This window comes from Kogia breviceps, chromosome 2 (assembly GCF_026419965.1).
Source record: "Kogia breviceps isolate mKogBre1 chromosome 2, mKogBre1 haplotype 1, whole genome shotgun sequence".
Classification (NCBI taxonomy): Eukaryota; Metazoa; Chordata; class Mammalia; order Artiodactyla; family Physeteridae; genus Kogia; species Kogia breviceps.
This window is the reverse complement of record NC_081311.1, coordinates 174,070,822-174,093,884: the sequence shown is the minus strand read 5'-3', so window position 1 is coordinate 174,093,884 and position 23,063 is coordinate 174,070,822. Positions and strand designations below refer to the sequence as shown.

At 41.8% G+C, this 23,063-nt stretch overlaps 1 protein-coding gene across 2 annotated transcripts; it reads left to right on the top strand.

Annotated features, from left to right (window-relative positions):
• Window positions 1-41: 41 nt before the first annotated feature.
• On the top strand, window positions 42-23,063 carry C2H2orf80 (chromosome 2 C2orf80 homolog). Of its 2 annotated transcripts, XM_067026705.1 has the most exons (10): window positions 42-107; window positions 538-582; window positions 3,272-3,401; window positions 5,494-5,575; window positions 7,899-7,981; window positions 9,755-9,842; window positions 10,231-10,302; window positions 16,224-16,311; window positions 16,602-16,723; window positions 22,590-23,063. In XM_067026705.1, exons 3-9 carry the CDS (start codon window positions 3,361-3,363, stop codon window positions 16,685-16,687), a joined length of 540 nt encoding a protein of 179 aa, XP_066882806.1. In that variant the 5' UTR covers window positions 42-107; window positions 538-582; window positions 3,272-3,360; the 3' UTR covers window positions 16,688-16,723; window positions 22,590-23,063. The 2 variants fall into 2 exon arrangements, with proteins under 2 accessions (XP_066882806.1, XP_058908940.1); XM_059052957.2 differs by lacking the exon at window positions 538-582 and having other exon boundaries at window positions 43-107.

Below are 23,063 nucleotides of genomic sequence, written 5' to 3'. Positions count from 1 at the left end.
CCAAAAAAAAAAGCATCTATCTTCCGGATGCCTGTGAGCCCCAGCCCAGTGGATGCTCAAGCACGCCTCCAGAAGCACGGAGAGAACAGAAACCCTGGGATCACTCGGTTGGTGAGAGATTCTGAAAGGGGAGTCTGTTAATAGAACACGGTCTGAAGGACCTGTACGATAGATGCCGGGGTGCAGAGCGGGAACCTGCAGGGAGTGTGCAGATTTTCTTCAGGGCATGATATTCCTATAGAAAATGGGGGCTGTGACTTCTGGAAGGGTTGGTTTCTATGAAACAGCTAATGCATGAGGCAGCTGACATCTTTCCAGCAGCTCGTGTATTTCCAGCCAGAGTCTTGTTTTCATTAAAACTCTATAGACAGAAAAGAGGGGCAACTGGCTGAATTCAAATCTAAGCTGAACAGAGTCTGTGCAAATGGTCCTCTTTCAACCAGGCACAGATACTCAATGCATGGAAGTCACTGAACTGGACAGCTGGCAGAAACCTCTTCAATCATTCAGTGTTTTTTTTTTTTTTTTTTTTTACAGAGGAGGAAACACAAAAACAGAGAGAGGAAAATGAACTCGTCCAAGGTAGCCTCACAGGGTCTCCTAACCTCCAGCCTAGTGGGAATGGAAGATGCTCATATTTTTTTAATCTTTATGAGAATTCCCTGGCGGTCCAGTGGTTAGGACTCTGTGCTTTCACTGCTGAGGGTGCGGGTTCATTCCCTGGTCAGGGAACTAAGACCCCGCAAGCCGTGTGGTATGGCCAGAACAAAAAGAATCATTGCATATTATGCCACATTGAGTGGTAAGGGGGAGGAAGAATGGGTCTAAGAGGAAGCTGTCCCAACAACCAAGAGACTCACATTTTAAAATTGGTGTTTCTGAAATTCAGAGGAGTGGCTCAGAATTACAAAACAAGAATAGGTCAGGGTTTCCCTGGTGGCGCAGTGGTTGAGAGTCCACCTGCCGATGCAGGGGACGCGGGTTCGTGCCCCGGTCCGGGAGGATCCCGCGTGCCGTGGAACGGCTGGGCCCGTGAGCCACGGCCGCTGAGCCTGCGCATCCGGAGCCTGTGCTCCGCAACGGGAGAGGCCACAGCAGTGAGAGGCCCATGTACCGCAAAAAAAAAAAAAAACAAGCAAAAAGAATAGGTTAGAGCAATTGCTAATCCTTTTGCTTTTTTTAAATTATTATTATTTTTTATTTTTTTTGTGGTACGCGGGCCTCTCACTGTTGTGGCCTCTCCCGTTGCGGAGCACAGGCTCAGCGGCCGTGGCTCACGGGCCCCGCCGCTTCGCGGCATGTGGGATCTTCCCGGACCGGGGCACGAACCCGCGTTCCCTGCATCGGCAGGCGGACTCTCAACCACTGCGCCACCAGGGAAGCCCCAATCTTTTGCTTTTTAAAAAGGCATCTAAGCTAAGGTAGTGCCACTCCCCCACCCCAGTCAAGGAATTGAGGTAGGACAAATGTTCTACCAACAAATGTTTTTTAAATTTTTGAGTTAGAAGAATGATAAGACATGCCAGCCTTTATGGAGTTGTGAAATGTTAGGGTGAAAGGTGCTCTGGGTGATGTTAACCAGGCTCATCACATCTTAGATGACACCTGAGTCTGGGGTGCAGAAGAGCCGGGAAGCTCGGCCACGGCCACGGCCATGGCCACGGCCACATCAGTCAGTGGCTGAGTGGACTCCACATTCTGCCGTCTGGCCTCTCCAGGTGCAGCACTTTTCCTTGTCTAGGCCACCAGGCAACCTTTCTGGCTTGCAGTGTCCTCTCCCAACTGATTCTCCTGTAGGGCGCAACATTACTCTCTTTATAGTTAATCCATTCCTGTGGAATGCTCTGACTTTATTCCCTTTTTTACATCCCATCCAAGGCTTTAGCAGATGTAGCCACAGCAAGAATGGTCCAAAATAATTAAACCAATTCGGTGAAGAATTTATTTAAATCAGTGGCATCCTGTTTCCTCTGCGATTATTGTTGGAGAGCTGAATCGAGTAAAGTTTAATGTTTATATGCTACAATTTAAAAAAAGTTTCTAAAGTTTTTTTTTCCTAACCATTTCAGAGTAGTGATTTAAAAACGTGCATAATTTCAAAAGTACAGAAGGTAATATAATGAACATCTATGGACCTATCATCCCAGAGACAACAAATGTTAACCATTTTCTTATATGTGTATTAGTCAGGGTTCTCCAGAGAAACAGAAACAATAGGATGTGTATATATACGTAAAGAGAAAATTAATTTACTGAATAGGCTCATGTGATTGTGGTGGCTTGACCAGTCCAAAATCTGATGGGGTAGGCTGGCAGGATTGAGACTCAAGGAAGAGTTGCAATTCAAGTCTGAAGGTGGTCTGCTGGCAGAATTCCTTCTTGCTCAGGAAAGGTCAGCCTTTGTTCTTTTAAGGCCTTCAACTGATTGGATGAGGTCCACCCACATAATGGAGAGTAATCTGCTTTACTCAAAGTCTACTGATTTAAATGCTGATCTCATCCAGAAAACACCTTCACAAAAAGAATCAGAATAATGTTGGACCAAATATCTGGGCACAGAGGCCCAGCCAAGTTGACACATAAAATTCCTTAACCATTACAACTTGCTTTAAATCTTTTATAAGAAACAAAACATTGCAGATAAAGTTGCTATCCCATTTATACCTCTCCCTGGGCACTCCATTCAATAGTGATATTTTCTAAAATTAAGTCCTTTTTGTGACTTCAGGCCCCCTTTGACCCCATCACCTGAACTTCAATTTCTGGTTCAATGTGGGGGTGAGAATTGAAGGTATGGCCTCACCTTTGCCATCACCACACGTTCTTACCGGGACCTGCTGGCCATAGGAAGCTGTACATGGGTTCTATAGAAACCTCCATCATGAGCTAGGAACCAGGTAGGTTCACGGAGAGTCACTATGTTGAATGCACACAGAACTCAAACATAATCAGATCACAAGTCATCTCTGTTCGGATTTTTCTGTCTAGATAGTCTCATCCACGATTACATGAGTTGTGTCTGTTTTATTGATACTTGCAAGGTTATGGCAAGAATAAGTAAATGATGAATATTGGAAAAGTGTGGAAGGAATAAGAGGTGTCAGATAAACTCAAGGTACAGTGCACTGGCCTCCAGACAGCTTTCTGACCTGGAACCTGCTGGATAAGAGGCCTGCACACTCTCGGATCCCTTCCAGAGCCTAGGACTCCATGACTGGTATTAGGAGTGATAGCATCCCTAACTCAAATTCTCTCTGATTTGCTGCTGTAGCTTCTAGGCTCAGAGAAGCTGGGTCTTTCCAAAGGAAAACAGGTGCAGTGTAGCTGCAGATACCTGCTCAGCTGGATAAGCCTTTAATCATGGAAAGAAGGCTACTAAAGAAGGAAATGAAAAAACTCCTGTAAGTCTGATTGAGAATAACTTACATTTACTGCACTGAGCATTTGGTGGGGTTTATGTCATAGATGGTCTGGATATTGGCAGTGGGGTAAAAACCTAAGGAAGAATCTGTTCCTGGGCTATAGGAGAAAGCCGGATGATCTGGCCTCTGTCTCCTGCCCAAGAGGCTTCACATGTGGTGCAAAGCAGGATGCTGAATCTCTTGGAAGGATGTTTCAGCCAGCAGCGAGCACATCCGAGCCATCCCCATTCTAGAGTCTAAGATCTGAGCCCACAGTCCCAGCCTGTGCTGGGCAGGGTACGCCTTTGAAAGGGCCCGACTGGTAAAAGATATAGGAGCGATTTCTGGAAAAATGTACCCAAGGGCCCAGCATTTAAATTGCAGACTCTGCTTCTTCTACTGTCAGGCTTATTGATTAAATAATCTATCTCCATTTTCTGCCCTCCGAACTTTGTTTTAAACACATAAAGAAAACATTAAGGGCTTCCCTGGTGGTGCAGTGGTTGAGAATCTGCCTGCTAATGCAGGGGACACGGGTTCGAGCCCTGGTCTGGGACAATCCCACATGCCGCGGAGCAACTAGACCCGTGAGCCACAACTACTGAGCCTGCGTGTCTGGAGCCTGTGCTCCGCAACAAGAGAGGCCGCGATAGTGAGAGGCCCGCGCACCGCGATGAAGAGTGGCCCCCGCTTGCCACAACTAGAGAAAGCCCTCACACAGAAACAAAGACCCAACACAGCCAAAAATCAATCAATCAATCAATCAATTTAAAGACAGAAATCTATTTAAAAAAAAAAAAAAAAAAAAAGAAAACATTAAGTTTTCCCATGGAAACTTTTTTCCTCCTGTGGTAGCTTTTCTTTGACTTGGTACTTTGTTAAGAGGTTGGTGAAAATCACAGACCATATAAAAAGAGGAGAAAAAGGTTATTATGTTCTATTTCATGATTATAGGCACAACAATAATAGCCTTTTTTTAGAGATCTTATCATAGTCCCCATTAAATGTCCTTTCTCTGCCTACTAAGACAGTTATCTTTTAACAAGTTCTTTAAGAAATGCTGCAATAAACTATGTATGAATTCACACATGTTTACATGTATGTGTTTGGAGGTCAACATAATAAAGAACAAACCATGATTAGGAAGGCCAGTTCCTCTACATATCTCATCCAAAGAACTGGAATTTCAAAACTGATATAAATATAATTTTTTATGTATATATAGTTTAATTTTACCCACAGAATCTATTTAGGCTACTTTAAATGAAGTGTCTTGGAATTACAAAGCAAAATTTCAAGAATTTTTATCAATCTAGAATAGCTTAATGACTCAGAAGAAGGGCTTTTAGAACCCCAAAGCAAATTTATCCCCTGCATAGGATAAAGGATAAAGTGCCCAAAGTGTTTGGTAAAGACCTTGACAAACAGAACTGTCCTTATGTAACATTGTGAGATCGACCTTGGAGACCCCAGAGTTCTTTTTCCTTCATCCATTCCCTCTTCTTGACTCTCCCAGGGTAGTACTCCTTTCTATTCACCTCCCAGGGCCTCCCCTTATTAAAAGTCCTTTAGGAAAGGATCTGATAAGGATACACTAAAGTGGAATCACTAATATGTTTTTACACATAACTCCTCCTAAAGGTATTTGCATTCTAATGGGAAAAAAGCCTTCAGGCAAAAGAACACATCTGTAGGGAATATCTGGAAGTTATCAACTTTGGACATCCTGCCTGAATTTAGCAAGGGCAGCAAGGGAATCTTTATTTTAAATAGTGGGTCTCAATCCTTTCGGTTTTGTAAAATCTGTTCTGCCTTTGGGGATTTATCATGCTCCCTGCTTTCCTAAAAATTCGGTTCTATGTGAGTTTAATTTTACGATAAATGTGATTTGTTCATGACGGTTAGACACTTTAAAGCTGCAGGGTTGCAGAATGGCCGTTTAAATCAAAATGAATATTAACTCAGCTACTAGAGCCATCGGTGACTTCGCTTGTATTTGGTGGAGGAGGGAGGGATGGGGAAGGAATGTTCTTTTGCAGACGGTACTCCCATGTCTTTCCCGCTGGTTCAATCCTGCTCTCTTGCTTTTAAGGGGAGATTATATTGGCATCAGACTTCGGGAAAATGAATTTGACCCAAAAGGAAGACGGCAACTCACCTTTCTAGATGATATGGTAAAGAAAGGCACGCTGCCACGAGTCACATCTGTGTCATATGTGTAGTATGGGGACAGAACAAGGATCTAATATCTATCACAAGCAAGGCTAATCTTGATCCCCCCAGAATGTCCTCTTCCTCATCTTCTCAACCTAGGATTGTCCATGTGGTCTCTTCAACTCATTAAACTGAAAGCAAGAAGAATGAGAAAATTAAAGTCATGAGACTTTTGCTCTTTATTTACTATTAGGAGAGAAAAGATTTAAAAGCAAAATGAGTACAAGATTAAATGTGACAGACATGATGTTAAAAGCTTGTTGGGGGCTTCCCTGGTGGCGCAGTGGTTGAGAGTCCGCCTGCCGATGCAGGGGACACGGGTTCGTGCCCCGGTCCGGGAAGATCCCACGTGCCGCGGAGCGGCTGGGCCCGTGAGCCATGGCCGCTGAGCCTGCGCGTCCGGAGCCTGTGCTCCGCAACGGGAGAGGCCACAGCAATGGGAGGCCCGTGTACCGCAAAAAAAAAAAAAAAAAAAAAAAAGCTTTTTGATGAGATTAACTATCGTGTAGTTCTCAAATATAATTTTTCACCATTTATGGAGCAAACCAAATAATTGAATAATCCTAAAATCCTTTTTTATTATATTATACATGTTGAAACTCAGATTCATACTGTGTAATCAAAGTTCACTTCACATAAATTAAGGAAGCTATGTAAAGATCTAATTCAAAAGAGATTAGTAAACCCTCAGCTTTTTTATGCTACCCATTTACTATTCTTTCACTAATGAGAAAGAAGAAATCACCTGTCCCTCCCCGCCCCCTCCCCTTCCCTGTCTGATTTCTCTGGAGCTGAATGAGCAGTTAAGGCTTGGTGTTCTAAACTACTTCTCTGTGCATGTATTAAATGGAGAAATTAAACCAATTAGATAAGTGCTTCTCAAACTTTAATGAGGTCTTATTACAAGACCGTTTTGATTAAGGGGTTCAAACTTTAATGAGGTCTTATTACAAGACCGTTTTGATTAAGGGGTTCGGGGGTGGGGCTGGAAATTTGCATTTCTAATGAACAAACCGGTGATGCCAGTGCTGCTGGTCCAGGCATCAATCTTTGTATTGTTTCAACAAGTGAGCACGGTCCTTCCCTCCTTCCTTCCTTCCTTTCTTCCTTCCTTCCTTCTTTCCTCCCTTCCTTCCTTCCTTTGTTCCTTCCTTTCTTCCTTCTTTCTTGCCTTCTTTCTTTCCTTCCTTCCTTCTATCTTCTTTCTTTCTTTCTTTCTTTCTTTCTTTCTTTCTTTCTTTCTTTCTTTCTTTCTTTCTTTCTTTCTTTCTTTCTTTCTTTCTTTCTTTCCTTCCTTCCTTTCTCCCTCCCTCTCTCCCTTCCTTCCTTCCTTCCTTTTCACTTTGGTTCAGTCCCTGAAAGAAATAATTACATTGTTATAATTACATTGTTTACACAATGTTAGAGTTACATAGGACCTTGGAACCCATCTACAAACACAAAAACAAAACTGACCTTCCTTTTGCTGGGGTTGGGGGTGGGAAGGAGAAAAGGAATGTTTTGATAGATAAATGGCAAATATGCTTAGAAATTATCAGGAAAAGGTAGTGGGGAGGAGAGGAATGAACATGGAATTGGTCCTCAGCTTTTTACCGCATGTAAGACTCTTAGAAAGTCACTTAGGCTACCTCCATTTCTCTGCTTCCGCTGGACCCTCCTCCTGGGAGGTCCTTCTCCACCTGTAGAAATTCTCCTCATCCCCCAAGCCCCAGCTCCACTGACGCCTCCTCGCTGAAACCTCCCGGGATTCCCCCAACTCCTCAGATGGACACACCACCTCCCCTGTGACCCTGGGCACTCAGTTCTGATGTTCCACAGAATTAGAAATTGTTCTCTGCGTCCCTCCTCCTCTATTTTCCCCTTTTTCTATTTTAAAATTCAAGGAAACTGCGGCCCAGAGAACAGCAATTGCTCACGCAAGGATATAGCACCGTGAGTTGTTGGCAATACCTAGATTTGAACCCAGATTCCCTGATTCCCAGTTTAGTATTCCATGAATCTATCTTTTCATTTCTGGCGCGCGCACGCGCACACGCACACGCACGTACACACACACTGCTCTAATGGAAGGTAAATGTAATGCCTGAAGAACACTAGTTACTAGTGTACTAGTTACTAGTAACCTGAGCATCAGGTTACTGGACACAGCTGGTGATCCTCACCTTTGTGGACATGACAAACGAGTAGAATAGGCTTAGCAGTGCCATTGTCATTGTGCCTATAGCACGTGCTTCAGCCAATGTCTCAGCCCGTTCCTTTGCTGTCTGTGCTTCCTGCTTCCAGGCACACTATGACTTGGCCATCAATGTTGCTCTGCAGTGGCTGGATCACTCAGAAGACTTAGCTTGGCTGGAGTGGGAGAAAGTGTAAGTTGAATAGTTTTTTTTTTTTTTCTTTTTCTTTTTCTTTTCTTTAACCGTGAGTAATGACAGAAGAAGTTCACCACAAGGCACTCAGATTTGAAAATACTATGGTGTGTATCCCTTTCCAACTAGAAACCTGAAGAAACCCTCACAGTTGTCGATTCGAGGAAGTCATATACATGCTTACGTATTTTGCATCTGTGAGTTGGTTTCTGTCAGATGCAGATCTCTCTTGCATAGAATGTTCTGCCTTGGGCTTCCCTGGTGGCGCAGTGGTTGAGAATCCGCCTGCCGATGCAGGAGACACGGGTTCGTGCCCTGGTCCGGGAAGATCCCACATGCCGCGGAGCAACTAAGCCCGTGAGCCATGGCCGCTGGGCCTGTGCGTCCGGAGCCTGTGCTCCGCAACGGGAGAGGCCACAACAGTGAGAGGCCCGCATACCGCAAAAAAAAAAAAAAAAAAAAAAAGAATGTTCTGCCTTAGAAATACAACTGTGCTTTATTGTGTACGTGCCTTGACTTTTTTAAAAAATGATCAGTTCTGTGGGTAAGGCTGCAATCTTTTCCTAAGAACTACTAAACACAACTTCTTAAGCATTTAACCAGATGTGCACCTGAGCTGAGCGGCTTGAATCACCCCAGTTTGAATCCTTGCCAGGATTATTGGCACCTTCTCCCATGTGTGCCAAGCAGACCCACTCAGTTAGGAAGAACCTGAAACTAATGAGGCCAGGATTGAATCGCTTGTTCTGGAGGCCAGCTGTTTCTTCTGCTCTGTGGCTTTAGAACACACACCTGGTGCTGAATGGTTGTATCAGTTAGTATTTAGTTGTAATAAGCAGAAAATCCAGTTTAAACGGACTTAAGCAAAAAAATAAATAAATGTTAAAAAGGAGAGAGGGAGGAGCGATTTATTGCCTCTGTATCTGAAACACAGCTAGGTCCTCATTACGCATGACTTAATCTAAACTCAAACCAGGTCATCAGGATCTACCTCTTGGCTATTTCCTCTGGATGGACGCTATTCCTAGTTTCAGCCCACTTTATCACAACATTCAGGCCAGGGGAGAATGGACTTTTTAAAAATCACTGAGGGCTTCCCTGGTGGCGCAGTGGTTGAGAGTCCGCCTGCCGATGCAGGGGACACGGGTTCGTGCCCTGGTCTGGGAAGATCCCACATGCCACAGAGCGGCTGGACCCGTGAGCCATGGCCGCTGGGCCTGCGTGTCCGGAGCCTGTGCTCCGCAACGGGAGAGGCCACAACAGCGAGAGGCCGGCGTACCAAAAAAAAATAAAAATAAAAAAATAAAAATCACTGAATTGTGTCTCAATGGCTCTGTTTGCTCTGACTTATCCGGGGGTGCTAGCTAATTTAGGCCACAGTGTGTTTTCCATCCTTGGAATCTAGGGGTGTCATCAGCTTCCCTAGAAGCTTACAGGGGGTTAAGGCAGTTACCCCCAAGCAAACTGCCACAAGAAGGGGAAAGGATATAGGTTGGCGAAACCACAATTTTCCACCATAGTGGCCAGTCTGCCAGGGTTTGATAGCTGCAGAAATGTGGATAGATGAGGGCAAATTCGTCACCACTGTTGGAAGCTTCAAAATTCAAAGTGTACACTTTACTGATGATGGATTAATCATATCAATTTTGTGAACAGCATAGCACACCGCCATTGGTAATTACTTATTACTTATGATTATTGTCACAACCTTAGCAGGTGTCAAACAAAACAAGAATAAACCCTCCATTCTTATTTATTCATATTCGCCCTTAGGAAAATGCCATTTCGGGGTAGACCCACACATCCAAACCACAGAGAACGAGAAGCAATGATTTTATCGTCTTATGCCGGAATCTTAATGGTAAGGAAAAGAACATTATTTGCATATATGGGGATTTTGTATCTACACTGTGCATTTTCATATTAATGAATATTTATTTTACTTTTTCAACCAATGTTTCTAAATATGTAGAATTTACTAATATTAAATTTTTATTTTTAAAGATTAATAAAAAGACTGACTTCTATATTGTATTGTGAAAACATTTATTTAAGGAGAAAAAATAACACATAGATAATTGGTATTAGGACACTCTGATTTATCCATTTATTTTGAAGTCATTTATTTGGTGCCCATGGCCTTCAGGTATGGTACTGGATATATGGGAGCTATAATAGCTTTGTTTTGTAATAAAAGAAAAGCCATGGTATGATAATACATTTTTGTTATTGTCATTGTTGTTTAACAGAACAGTATCCCGATTGAGGAAGTCTTTAAAATTTATGGGGCTGATTCTTCTACCAATTCTGTTGCTACCAAGGTAGGGACGACCTGAGACTATCAATATAAGGGATTTTTAGAGAGAATTTCTTTATTTTATGAATCCATAATGTTGCATTTCCAGGCATGAAATAACAGTTTTATATCATGATGGATAAAACCAGATGTAGCCATATCTTACTTGGGTAATAAATGTAAGATGCTTTCCTTATGTAGAGGACTATATTCATAATACCAAATGCATTTTATGGAAGGCCAAATAGGGGCAGCCAATAGGGCACCAGGCTTAGAGTCTAGATTCTGCCTCTGTCTCTGATTAACAGAATTTCCCACTTACACCTTTCACAATGTGGATCTGGTAAGTCCAAGCGCTCCTCTTGTATGATGTACTATAACTTCTAGCACTAGGGCAAGATCTACAACATTCATTCTCATGAGAAATTATCTAGTTTACTGCTGCCACATTTCTCCTGCCCACAAGACTACCTGGAAGTCAGTCTAATAGAAGCACTAACGATCTGGGAGTCCAGAGACCCAGGGTGAGTTCTGACTGGGCTTTCCCCTTTCCCTCTTTGGACTTCCATATACTCATCTTAAAAAAACAAAAACAAAAACGGAGTGTTCTGAATGATCTTTACAGTCAGTTCAGGTTTTGCTGTTTATGAATGTATGAAACTTTAGTAAACATTTAAAATATGGGCTCCTATTTAGAGGTGAACTACTGATCCCTTTAGATACTTCTAGAAAAGGGAAGAAGAAAGGGCAGATGGGGTGGGGTTGGCATGGATGTGTAGTGGGAGGGAGTCAGGGAGGGAAGCAGGGAGAACCCACACCGTCACATGAGGACTTCTACTCACACAGCTGCTTTCAATGCCCCCCACAAGGATTTGGAAGGGAGGCGAGGTCAGGGGCAGGGCTACGGCCACAGGAATGCCTGCATCCTTTGTTCTCTTACCTGCAGACCTTACTGCAGACAGTGGGGTCCTATAAAGGAAAGAGTCCACCAGGGCCAGCTTAGGAGTCAAGCATCTACTCAGAAGTGTTGTAACTGAATCCAATGGCCCTCTCACCTTAATCTGTATGTAAGCTGGCCTGGTCCTGAGACTCAAGTTCCCTTGATTACAGAGGAAAATAGCACCTCTTCTTTGATCACTCTGGTTTCAACTCTATCCATTCATTCATTCATTCATTCACTCACTGGTTCATTCAATATAGTTGTAGGTGCAGAGATACAAGGGTGGGTGAGTCAGAAAAGATGACTTTCTCATGGATCTCATATCTTGGAGCTGACATTCTACCTTGGCTGAGGTATAAGCCACACCAGAATCAGTGCTCCTCAGAGACCCAAGCTGTTCTTGGCTTTTAAAGAAAGCCCAGCTCTTTTGTGTTCTTACAGAGACAAGCAAACCATGTTGCTTCATTCCTGTTTGTTTTTTCTGCAGCTTTCTCCCTTCCAGGCTGCCCTCTTCTCCCCTTTCCTCAAACCCTCCCTGCCAACACATACATATAAATATCTGAGCCCAAGCTCCTCTGCTTCAGACATTGTGTTTTCTCCTCCTTCATCTTCTGTGCCTGGGAGAGGTCTAGAACAGGCTGCAGGCACCTCTGGTTGGTTGGTCTCAGCTCAAGTGGCCAGAGAGCAAATATGGAAAATCACATCCTGGAGGGCATGGCGCTGTGAACCCCTCCGGTCTTAGCTGGGTTATCCATCAAGAAGGTTTGCAAACATGGGTGTCAGAGTAGCTCCGATGAGCCAGGTTCATTAAAGGGACCAGAACAGGAAGCCGCACTGTTTACAGTGGGCTGGCCAATCTCTAACCATCCATCCGGCCTTTCACTCATTCATTAAAGAGCCTTTATTCAGCATCTTCTCTGTTCTCCACAGTGTCTGTCTTCACAATCAGTTACCAATAACAAGAATTCCAGATGTACAGGTAGACTCCATAATGACCAGTTCTGCAGGGAAATACATCGTACCCTCGGGCTGGGGGGGGGGGTTGTTGTTGAACTCAAGTTCACGTGCCTGATGCACAGTGAGACCAAATGACCGAAACGTCTAAGTTTGGAGCAGAGCAAAGTTTCTTGCAGGGCTGAGCAAAGAGAACGGGGCAGCTTAGGCTCAAAAGACCCGAACTCCCTGATGGGTTTCAGGGAAGATGTTTTTATAGGCAAAATTTGGGGGGAGGGCTGCAGGGTATGTAACCGTCCTCTGATTGGTTGGTGATGAGGTAACTGGGTGGTGCTCTGGGAATCTCAGTCATCAGCCTTCTGGTTCCAACCAGTCTGGGGTCCGTGTGCTTGTGGTCAGCCTGAAGTGACCTCCTCCACCCGGGTGGGAGACTTAGTTCCCATAGAAGAACGCAGAGATACATATCAGATTGCCACGCACATCCCCTGAAGAGGAACCAGGACCAGCCCCCCTCTCTGCACTACTGTTCTCTCTCTGCATTCAGTGACTCCCCTAACTGGTAACTGTTTGAATCTGCCCTTTGGAACTCAGGCAATGTCTGATGCTTTTTTTCTACAAACAAAAAATGGGGGACATGGAAAGGCTTTGGTGTCCAGGAGAGCTCCACAGGGTCTCGTTCGGTGTCAATCCCCCCTTTTCTTTGATACTTCTCAATCTTGAGGGGAGCAGGTGTTGGACAAGAAACGGAATAATGTTTCGGATAGAGAGGTTAATCATAACTCAGCAGAGGAACTCGGTTTTAGGGGGACTGGGTTTCAGGGGCTTTCCTTCAAAGACCTGAGTTTATTTATTGTTACGGAATGTGAGTGTCCTGTACGTGAAAGGCCATTTGTGTAAGGGTTAAGCATGAGGACCCTACAGCCAGGTAGCCTGGGTTCGAACCCCAGCTCTACCAGCTACCAGCAGATTAATCTTGGGCAAGTCTTCTAAGCTCTATCAGCCTTGATTTCATTTGTAAAAACAAGGAGCAGAAGATGGGGTTTCTGTGGGAAATGAGGTGAGTTATATCAGTAAAGCCCTTAGTGGTTGGCACATGGTAACCTCAAAATAATAGCTATGGTTAAGGTTCTGGTACCCAGGGGGAAGGGGTGTACCTGATTTCCTCTATATTCCTCTAAATCAGGGTTTCTCAACATTTGGGGTCAGATAATTCTTTGTTGTGTGTGTAAGGGGTGGAGTCGGGGCTGTCCAGTGCATTATGGGATGTTTAGCAGGATCCCTGGCCTCTACTCATTAGATGCCAATAGCTTCCCACTCCTGCCCCGTGATGTGACAACTAAAAATGTCTTTCAACGTTGCCAAATGTCCACTAAGAGGCAAAATCACAGCTAGTTAAGAACCGCTTCTCTAAATATTCAAAAATTAAATAGCTCATCAAGCATCCATTGTATTATTAATACGTTATAAACCTTGCCTGTTTTAGATAACAAATTCTCACAAAGGGTATGAGATGATGTGAGCTACAGATATAAGCATCTGAGGATCATCTACCCCTGTGGACCTCACAAGCTCCTTACTGCCTCAAAGATGCCAGCTCAGGCCTTTCTCTTGTGGCTACACATCGGCTCTACTCAGGCACCCCCTCTACATCTTAAAGAATTAGCAGGACCTCTTAATGGAAACAGAGCATTTCAAAGATTAAATTGTAAGAGCTATTTTAAAACAGTCCTTTGGGATTTAACATAACTTCAAAAAAATGGTTTTAACTAGGAGGTGTGGTTGTTCAAAAAAAAAATAGTTATTGACAAAGGTTCCTCTCTAACTGCTGCATGTATAAGCATCACTTTTGATTCCTTCAGATAAAATGTCTCTTAAGCAACAGCTAAAATCCTTCCCACTCAAGAGCTTAAAGTGCTGTTGGATACTAATCAGATTATGTAGAATTTCTGGCGGCTGGAATTGGCCACTTTGGTAGCACATGGGTACTGTGTGTGGGCTTGATGGCTTTCTTCGGGACTATTTGCTGCCACCTAGTGACAGAAAGGCCTCCTGGACTCAGATTTGTTCAATTCTGTTAAGCTTCGCGCTCTACTCCCGATAAGGGAGCTGGTTTTGGCTGACAGGGAGCCATTTTTCTGCTGAGGAACATGGACCCATAGGGAAAAAAAAAATTTAACTAAGAACTTCACGCAAGTGAGGGTTATTTGCAGTTAGCTTCAGATAAATATAAGAGGTCCTACTCAATTTTAAACTGAAGTAAAAGGAGCATAAATCTTCCTTCAACAAATAAAGCAAACAATAAAAATATTCTTCAGTTCCCTTTGACAGAGAAAGAGGGGAAAAGGAAAGGGGGGCAGAGAGAGTGAAAACTGGTGTAACAGAGAGAGGAAAAGGACAAAGGCAGGTAACTAGAGAACATCAGAATCTCTTCTTTCCACACCCTAGTGTCTGACCAGCCATCATTTCACTCTATCCAGACTTACATCCAGAGTCCAAAGCAAGCTCTTCAGAGGCAAACAGACTGGTATCTAGTCCCAGCTCTGTCACTTGCTAGCTGTGTGGTACACTGAAGATATCAGTAAGTAACTTTGAAGTAAAAAAAGAGCATATGATTAACTCTAGGTTTAGGATTTCAATGTCATCCTACTTGAAAAATAATTTTTCTTGTAAACCACACAGGAAGCTATATTAACTGCTTGCATGAATCATCAGATTATCAGGAGTCATAGAATATGTGAGCTGGAAGTGACTTTAAAATCCTCGGGTTCTCTCTTCTCCAGTGGACAGGGAAAAGCCCGTCTTTTTTTTTTTTTCTTTTGGCCATGCCACGTGGCTTGCGGGCCACAGCAGTGAAAGTGCCAAGTCCTAACCACTGGACCACCAGGGAATTCCCTGCAAAAGCCTGTCTTGAGTCTTCTAAGTGTAGAAAATGCATCAGGGATGCCATACGAGCTGGTTCTCTTTCTTACACGTGGCATGTATCATCCTGCAGGGCTGTTATCACAGCCACACTTGCTCCACACAGATACAAAGCCTCCTTGTAATTACCTTCTGTGTTTTAGGGTCATCTTTCTGAATAGATTACGTGCTTCTTGAGGTCAGAAGCCATCATTCATGCTTATGTTTAATTCTTTACAATGCTGGATATGACACAAATTCTCAATAAATATTTTTGCCATTTGAATAAAAGGCTGAGGTCAAATGTAGACGGGCCCTGCTGAGGTGGCTATAAGCTGTCCTGTCTATAAAGACAGCACGACCTCATTTATTGTTTAATCCACATTTTCTGTCCTTTCTGTGTGAGGTGGCGGTTGCCCAGTAACTGGCTAGCACGTTGTCTGGTTTAGTTGATTAAACTTATCACAGTGTGTGGGTACCCTGATTGTCTAATAGTTTATTGGTTTTTTCTCCTCACTCAGCCCTGGAAAGGCAGGAACCTTGTCTGTCTTACCAACCACAGCTCCTAAAACAGGGCCTGACCCACAGCAGTGCTCACTGGAAACTTGTTGAATGAATGAAAGATTGAAGAGACAGTCCTAACCTTGAGGAAGTTTCCGGTGCAATGCAGCAGACAGCGGGTTATAACTATTGCACACTGGGGGTGTTCTATGTGACAACGTGTTTTGAGTTCACAGAGGAGTGAGTCAATAATTTGGCCTTAGGATGGGATGGGGTGGTGGGGTGCCAGCACTGGAGAGGGGAGGTGGGGAGACATCAGGGCCAGTTTCTCAGAAAAGGTGATGTATGAGCCACATCTCAAAGGAAAAGTAGGAGCCTCTATAGGCAGAAGAGGAGGAAAAAGCTAATTCCAGGTAAAGGGAACCATGTGAAGAGCATTGTTGTGTGAAAGAACATTCTAGGCAAAGAACGGCAACAAAAGGCAGCGTGGGAACGTGCATGACCCATGAAGCATAATCCACAACTGCTAGTAACGTGTCAGGACGATGGGCTGGGGAAACAGGCCGAGTCCTGAAACAAGTGCTATAACCAGCAGCTGTTGACAGCACGAAGTGGGTGCAGCTTTTAAAAGTAGAACTTTTTTTTTTTTTCAGGTTCCCAGAGCTCCACCCTTCCACCTCTCCTTGCACCCTTTTGCCATGTTAACAGCACCCAAAGCAGCAGAATATGCCCGCAAACAGAGTAAGCCTGTTTACTTCCATTGCTTACAAAAATTTAAGTAAAACTAGGAGGTGTACTTACAAAGTAAGGTCAAAGTTGTTATGGTAATAACATCTTTCTGTCTGGTGGAAGTTAAAAGAATCAGGAGCATTTATGACTTGATTTCCCTCCATCATTGAAATCAGGGAAGTCATTTCTCAGAGATTTTGGTGATGGAAGCAAAGCACCCTCGAAGGGAAGGATCTAAAACTGAGGTGGACTCATTTTAAAAAATGTTTTTATACAGACATTCTGACTACATGTGTCTCTAGGTGTCAAGTTAAGAAGAGGAGCAACGAATCAAAATGCCACCAGCAGCTCTACAAAGGAAGCAAATGTCACAGAATGGAAACCATAAAATAATTTATCTTTGGAGACACAGCCAAAGAACAAAGTAGGTCTAAAAATGCAAACTGAACCAAACTGATACCAGGCGTTTGGGGAGTACTTTACTTATTTTGTGGCTAAAAGTCTAGCCTTTGGGGGCTTCCCTGGTGGCACAGTGGTTGAGAGTCCGCCTGCCGATGCAGGGGACACGGGTTCGTGCCCCGGTCCGGGAAGATCCCACATGCCGCGGAGCGGCTGGGCCGTTGAGCCTGTGCTCTGCAACGGGAGAGGCCACAACGGTGAGAGGCCCACGTACCGCAAAAAAAAAAAAAAAAAAAAAGCCTAGCCTTTGGGAGTTAGATACTCTGGGTTTGAAACTAAAGCCCACTGTATAATATACCAGCTGTATGACTTTGGGCAAGTTGCTTAACCTCTTCTCCTCTGCAAAATGGGAAGAATAATGGTACTTACCTCTAAAGGTCGTTGAAATGATTAACTGATATTATGCATGTTAAAAGATTAGAACAACAACAACAACAAAAGAGATTAGAACAGAGTAAATCCTAAATAAATATTGACCATTATTATCTTTTTACCATTTGAGAAATACTATCCACAGTTAATCAGCTATTATTCTGTTGATTCAAATAAGTGTGTTGAGGAGAGGATTTGTATTAATATCTGTGTCAAATGTTCCTATTCTTGGTCCCTTTCTCACTAATGAAAATTTTATCTTTGCCTGCTTTGCATCTCTGCTGCTTCTGCCCTGCCCATCTAACTCCTTGGACGTTTATGCTTCAGAATTCAGAGAATGGTTAGAGATGGACAGGGCTGGAAAGTAAGGAGAAAGAAAGGAGGGTTCTTTGCCGTTCCAGCTCTGCGTTCTCAATTGCAATGTGCAAAGTGAAAAGGAAATTTTAAGTCAGAGAGACCAAAGCTGAGCAGGGAAAGAATCAGAAAAGTGGTACAGACTGGCTGGCTGGGATATTTTAGGGTTTTGTTGAATGAGAGACTCTGAGTCAGCTGGAGGGTTGTAAGGCAGGAAAGAGAAAGGGGAATTTTGAAAACAGAATCACTGGGTTATGAATTGGGTTTGCTTCAAGAAACACAAGTGAAAATTGAAATTCTTTTTTATGTAGTTTGGTTGCTATACTATGCTTTTTTTTTTTTTTTTTTTTTTTTTTTTTTGGTACGTGGGCCTCTCACTATTGTGGCCTCTCCCATTGCGGAGCACAAGCTCTGGACACACAGGCTCAGCGGCCATGGCTCATGGGCCCAGGCGCTCCGCGGCATGTGGGATCTTCCCGGACCAGGGCACCAACCCGTGTCCCCTGCATCGGCAGGCGGACTCTCAACCACTGCGCCACCAGGGAAGCCCCTATGCATTTTTAAAATGTGAATCTCTGAATAGACTGGGTCACACAGGGCTCAGGATTTATTCAGATTTTCTGAGGCAAACTATTGACTGATTAGAAATGTAACCTTATCACAGCAAATGCTTTAAGAACTGCCTGAAATCTTTGGTCACGTCAGGGCTTTAATACGTGTTATTCTAGTAACAAAAATCATGCTATTAGGAAATATTTATGATATTGAGTTTTCTTTTAAAGGCCTTTGTTATAATGAGATTTGAAGGTATAGCTTTTCTAGAACTATATCTTTGTTACTTAAGATCCTTGAGTAAGATGATGTTAATTTTTAAGATGTCAGTTTGGGGATAGCAAGCTTTAGAAAGTAAAACAGACAACAGAAAATCAAAAAACAGTAATAACTCCAGAAATAACATACACGTACATGCACATACATACACACATACACTGATAATCTAGACCTTAAACTTAATCATGAAAAAATAGATCTCTGAGACAGGGGTTCATAGCCCCCTGAGACTCATCTATGCACCTATGTACTGAAAATCTGGCTCTCAAGATTACTCATTGGTATGTTATTTTGAATGTATAATTTCATTCCTTGTATGTTTTTTTTCCATAACCGTTGAAGACTGTTGGCTTCTTGATGGAAGCAAATCTTTTATTTCCTTATTATTTCCTACATGTATATAAAGTGCTTTGCAGGCAGTAATATTCAGTAATTATTACTGATTAGTGAATTGGCAGTAAGTGAATGGTCCTTAGGTGAGTGCTTTCAAACCACTGTGCCCTACCCATACTGCCTGAGAGGCTTGTTTTAGGGATCAACCATTTCTATAGGTTAATCGATGCTTGTAAGCCCTGGAGTGTCAAAAGAATAAGTGCCCATTTTGCAGTAGGATCAGATCCTGACATGAATCCCTCTCATAAGGCCCCTTCTTGACAATCAAACAGCAGAAACCACATTCGTGAGGGTTTTTCATGCTTTATTATTTGTGTACTTTAGACATCTCTTCCAACTCTTGGGTAATGAACTTACTAAAGTAGTTTTTCTTTTTCTTTTTTAAAAATTTTTATTGGGGTATAGTTGGGGTATATACAATTTTGTGTTAGTTTCTATTAAACAGCAAAGTGAATCAGCCATATGTATACATATATCCCTTCTTTTTGGGATTTCCTTCCCATTTAGGTCACCAAAGAGCAATAAATAGAGTTCCCTGTGCTACACAGCAGGTTCTCATTAATTATCTATTATATACATATTAATATGTATATGTCAATCCCAATCTCCCAATTCCTACTATACCTCCTATCCCCGCTTGGTGTCCATACATTTGTTCTCTATGTCTGTGACTCTATTTCTGCCTTGCAAACCGGTTCATCTGTACCGTTTTTCTAGATTCCACATATATGTGTTAATATACGATATTTGTCTTTCTCTTTCTGACTTACTTCACTCTGTATGACAGTCTCTAGGTCCATCCACATCTCTACAAATGACCCCATTTTATTCCTTTTTATGGCTGAGTAATATGCCACTGTATATATGTACCACATTTTCTTTATCCATTCATCAGTCTATGGACACTTAGGTTGCTTCCATGACCTGGCTATTGTAAATAGTGCTGCAATGAACATTGGGGTGCATGTGTCTTTTTGAATTATGGTTTTCTCCGGGTATATGCCCTGTAGTGCGATTGCTGGGTTATTTGGTAATTCTATTTTTAATTTTTTTAAGGAACCTCCATCCTGTTCTCCATAGTGGCTGTATCAATTTACATTCCTATCAACAGTGCAAGAGGGTTCCCTTTTCTCCACACCCTCTCCAGCATTTATTGTTTGTAGATTTATTGTTGATGGCCATTCTGACTGGTGTGGGGTGATACCTCGTTGTAGTTTTGATTTGCATTTCTCTAATAATTAGTGATGTTGAGCATCTTTTCATGTGCCTCTTGGCCATCTGTATGATGTCTTCTTTGGAGAAATGTCTATTTAGTTCTTCTGCCCATTTTTTGATCGGGTTGTAAAGTAGTTTTTCAACTATAATGGTAATACATGCTTACAGTAAAAATTTCAAAAGTATAAAAAATAGATAATGAAAAGTAAAAAAATCCTCACTTTCCCACATCCTTGTCCTACTCCTCAGAAATAACAACTGTTAATAATTTTCAATTCATATATTTGCCATACATGTACATATACATGTACACACACACACACCTATCTAGTTTGTTAGAAATAACAAATAAATAAATTAAATAGTTTATTAAATGTATGAAAAATAGGCTTTCACAGTTTATTGTTTGAAGAAATTTTTCATTTATATGTTTAAGCTTCTTAGTCTTTTCTTTTGTGGCTTATGGATACTGTATCATGTCTTTTAGCTGATGAACATTTTTTTAAACTGCAAGGTATCAATGCCTTATTCAGAAATTTCGATTCCAGTCACTGAATTTCTTCAATAAGGGAAAAAGAGAAATTATTTTTTAAAAATCCAGGTACTCTGGAAAACAGTTTTCAAGATTTCTTTTGTACTATATTGGTATTAGTAGCTCATTTATTAGTCAAAATGGGTATGAGCAATGCCATATCCTTGGAAAGGCAGAAAAAGAGTGAAAGACAAATAAGAATAAAGAACAAGGGCAACAAATAGAAAACATTAACAAATAAGATAGATATTAATTCAACTATATCAATAATCATTTTGATCATCAAAGGTCTAAATGCACCAATTAAAAGACAGAACTAAATAGCCACAGACTACTGTATCTGGACAGCACAGAGCATTCCCATCACTGCAGATGTGTTAAAGATGTATGTTAAAGAAAATATCGCAAATATGGCGAACTTTTTTTAAATTGAAGTGCAGCTGATTTACAATGTTGTGTTAGTTTTAGGTGTACAGCAAAGAGATTTAGTTATACATATATGTAGCAAACTTAACTGCAGAATCCAGGTGGTGGGCATATGTATCTTCGTTGTACAATTCTTTCAATGTTTCTGTAAGAAACTTTTCATAATACAATTATGAAGAAGAAAAAAAAGACAGAAATTGTCAGAGTGGATCAAAAAACAAGACCCAATTATATGGTATAAGACACCCTCTTGACATAAAGACAAATATAGATTAAAAGTAAATGAATGTAGGAAATTCCCTGGCAGTCCAGTGGTTAGGATTTGGTGCTCTGACTGCAGTGGCCTAGGTTCAATCCCTGGTCAGGGAACTAAGATCTTGCAAGCCGCACAGCGCAGCAAAAAAAAAAAAAAAAAAAAAAGTAAATGGATGGAGAACAATAAATCATGCTAGAACTAATAAAAAAAAAAAAAGAAAAGTAGCTATATTAATTTCAGACAAAGCTGACTGAGAAGCAAGGAAAGTTATTAGGGATAAAGGAGGGCAAGAAGACATAACAATCCTTAACATGTGTGCATCGAACAACAGAACATCCAACTATGTGAGGTAAAAACTATTAGAACTGCAGAGAGAAATCAATGATTCCATTTTCATAGCTGGAGACTAACACTTCTCTATCAGAAATGGAAAGAGGGCAATATAAGTTTAAATTCAAAGCAATATATAAGAAATTCAAAATAGTATGGTGCAGGTACAATACACAACTGCTAAGGGGCAAGGAAATGATTTGCTTTGGTCATGGTTAGTGAAAAGAAGTATTGTTTTGATTATTATTTTTAATTTGGAAATAATTTCGAGCTTAGAGAAAAGTTGCAAAAATAGTACAAAGAGCTCTCCTATACATTTTACTCAGATTTGCTAATTGTTACCACAACATTTTGCTTCATTATCTTTACTATTTTTCTCTCTCTGTCTCTGTCCCACTCTTTTATTCTCTTCTCTCTTTGTTTCTCTTTCTCTCAGTATATAGATATATAACTTTTTCTAAGCCATCTGAAGTTACATACACCATATCGCTTTACCCCTGTATACTTCAGAGTGTATTTCCTAAGAATAAAGTTACTCTCTTAAATAACCACAGGATGGTTATCAACTTCAGAAAGTTTAACATTGATACTTTACCATATATGTATCAATTTTGTCAATTGACCAATTCTGTCCTTTTTTATATATTTTTCCCTGTGTGGGATCATATATTGTATTTAATTGAGAAATATAACTCAATTTCCAAATGTCTGAGAAAAATTCCATGGAAATTCTTTCGCACCCACTTTTATTTTTATTTTTTATTTTTTTATTTTTTTGTGGTATGTGGGCCTCTCATTGTGGCCTCTCCCGTTGCGGAGCACAGGCTCCAGACACACAGGCTCCGGACGCACAGGCTCAGCGGCCATGGCTCACGGGACCAGCCGCTTCGCGGCATGTGGGATCTTCCCGGACCGGGGCACGAACCCGTGTCCCCTGCATCGGCAGGCGGACTCTCAACCACTGTGCCACCAGGGAAGCCCCCACCCACTTTTTTTAAATTCATCTTTGTCAGTAATTTGGTATCTGATATTTGACCTTAACTCCCTATAGATTGAAAGCTAATATCTGTGTCCATGTTAAATTGATGTGCTTGATACAAAAATTATCTTTTTATTCTACAGGTCACTTAGAAACTTGGAATTGCACCATGGGAGTTTGTAATAAAGTCTCTGGGAGAAGAAAAGTCTCTGCATCATCTTAAAATTGCAACTCTTGCTGGCATATTTTTCTTTGCACTTAGCTTTTGATACAGAGTGCATTGAAGTGTTATTTCGGGTGTTGAGCTTTCTTAGAATCACATTGTTTGGCCATATTGTGGTTAAAAAAACAAGGATGTATCTTATGCTACTTCTTATGACTAGAAGATTGTTGGTTGGAGGATTTGGAGAATATATACTACTTCTGTGTCAGAGCAGACTGGCTTTGTAGGACATTTTACAAATGTTTAGCACTGAACATTTCAGAATGGTGGAGTAGGAAGCAGTTTTCCAAAGTTTCAATCCAAAGTAAAATTAACCTGTCATCTATCGATTGACCTTACTATGTTCTCACGTGGAAATATTTAAACTCATTTCAATAAAGCCTTAAAAGAAAAA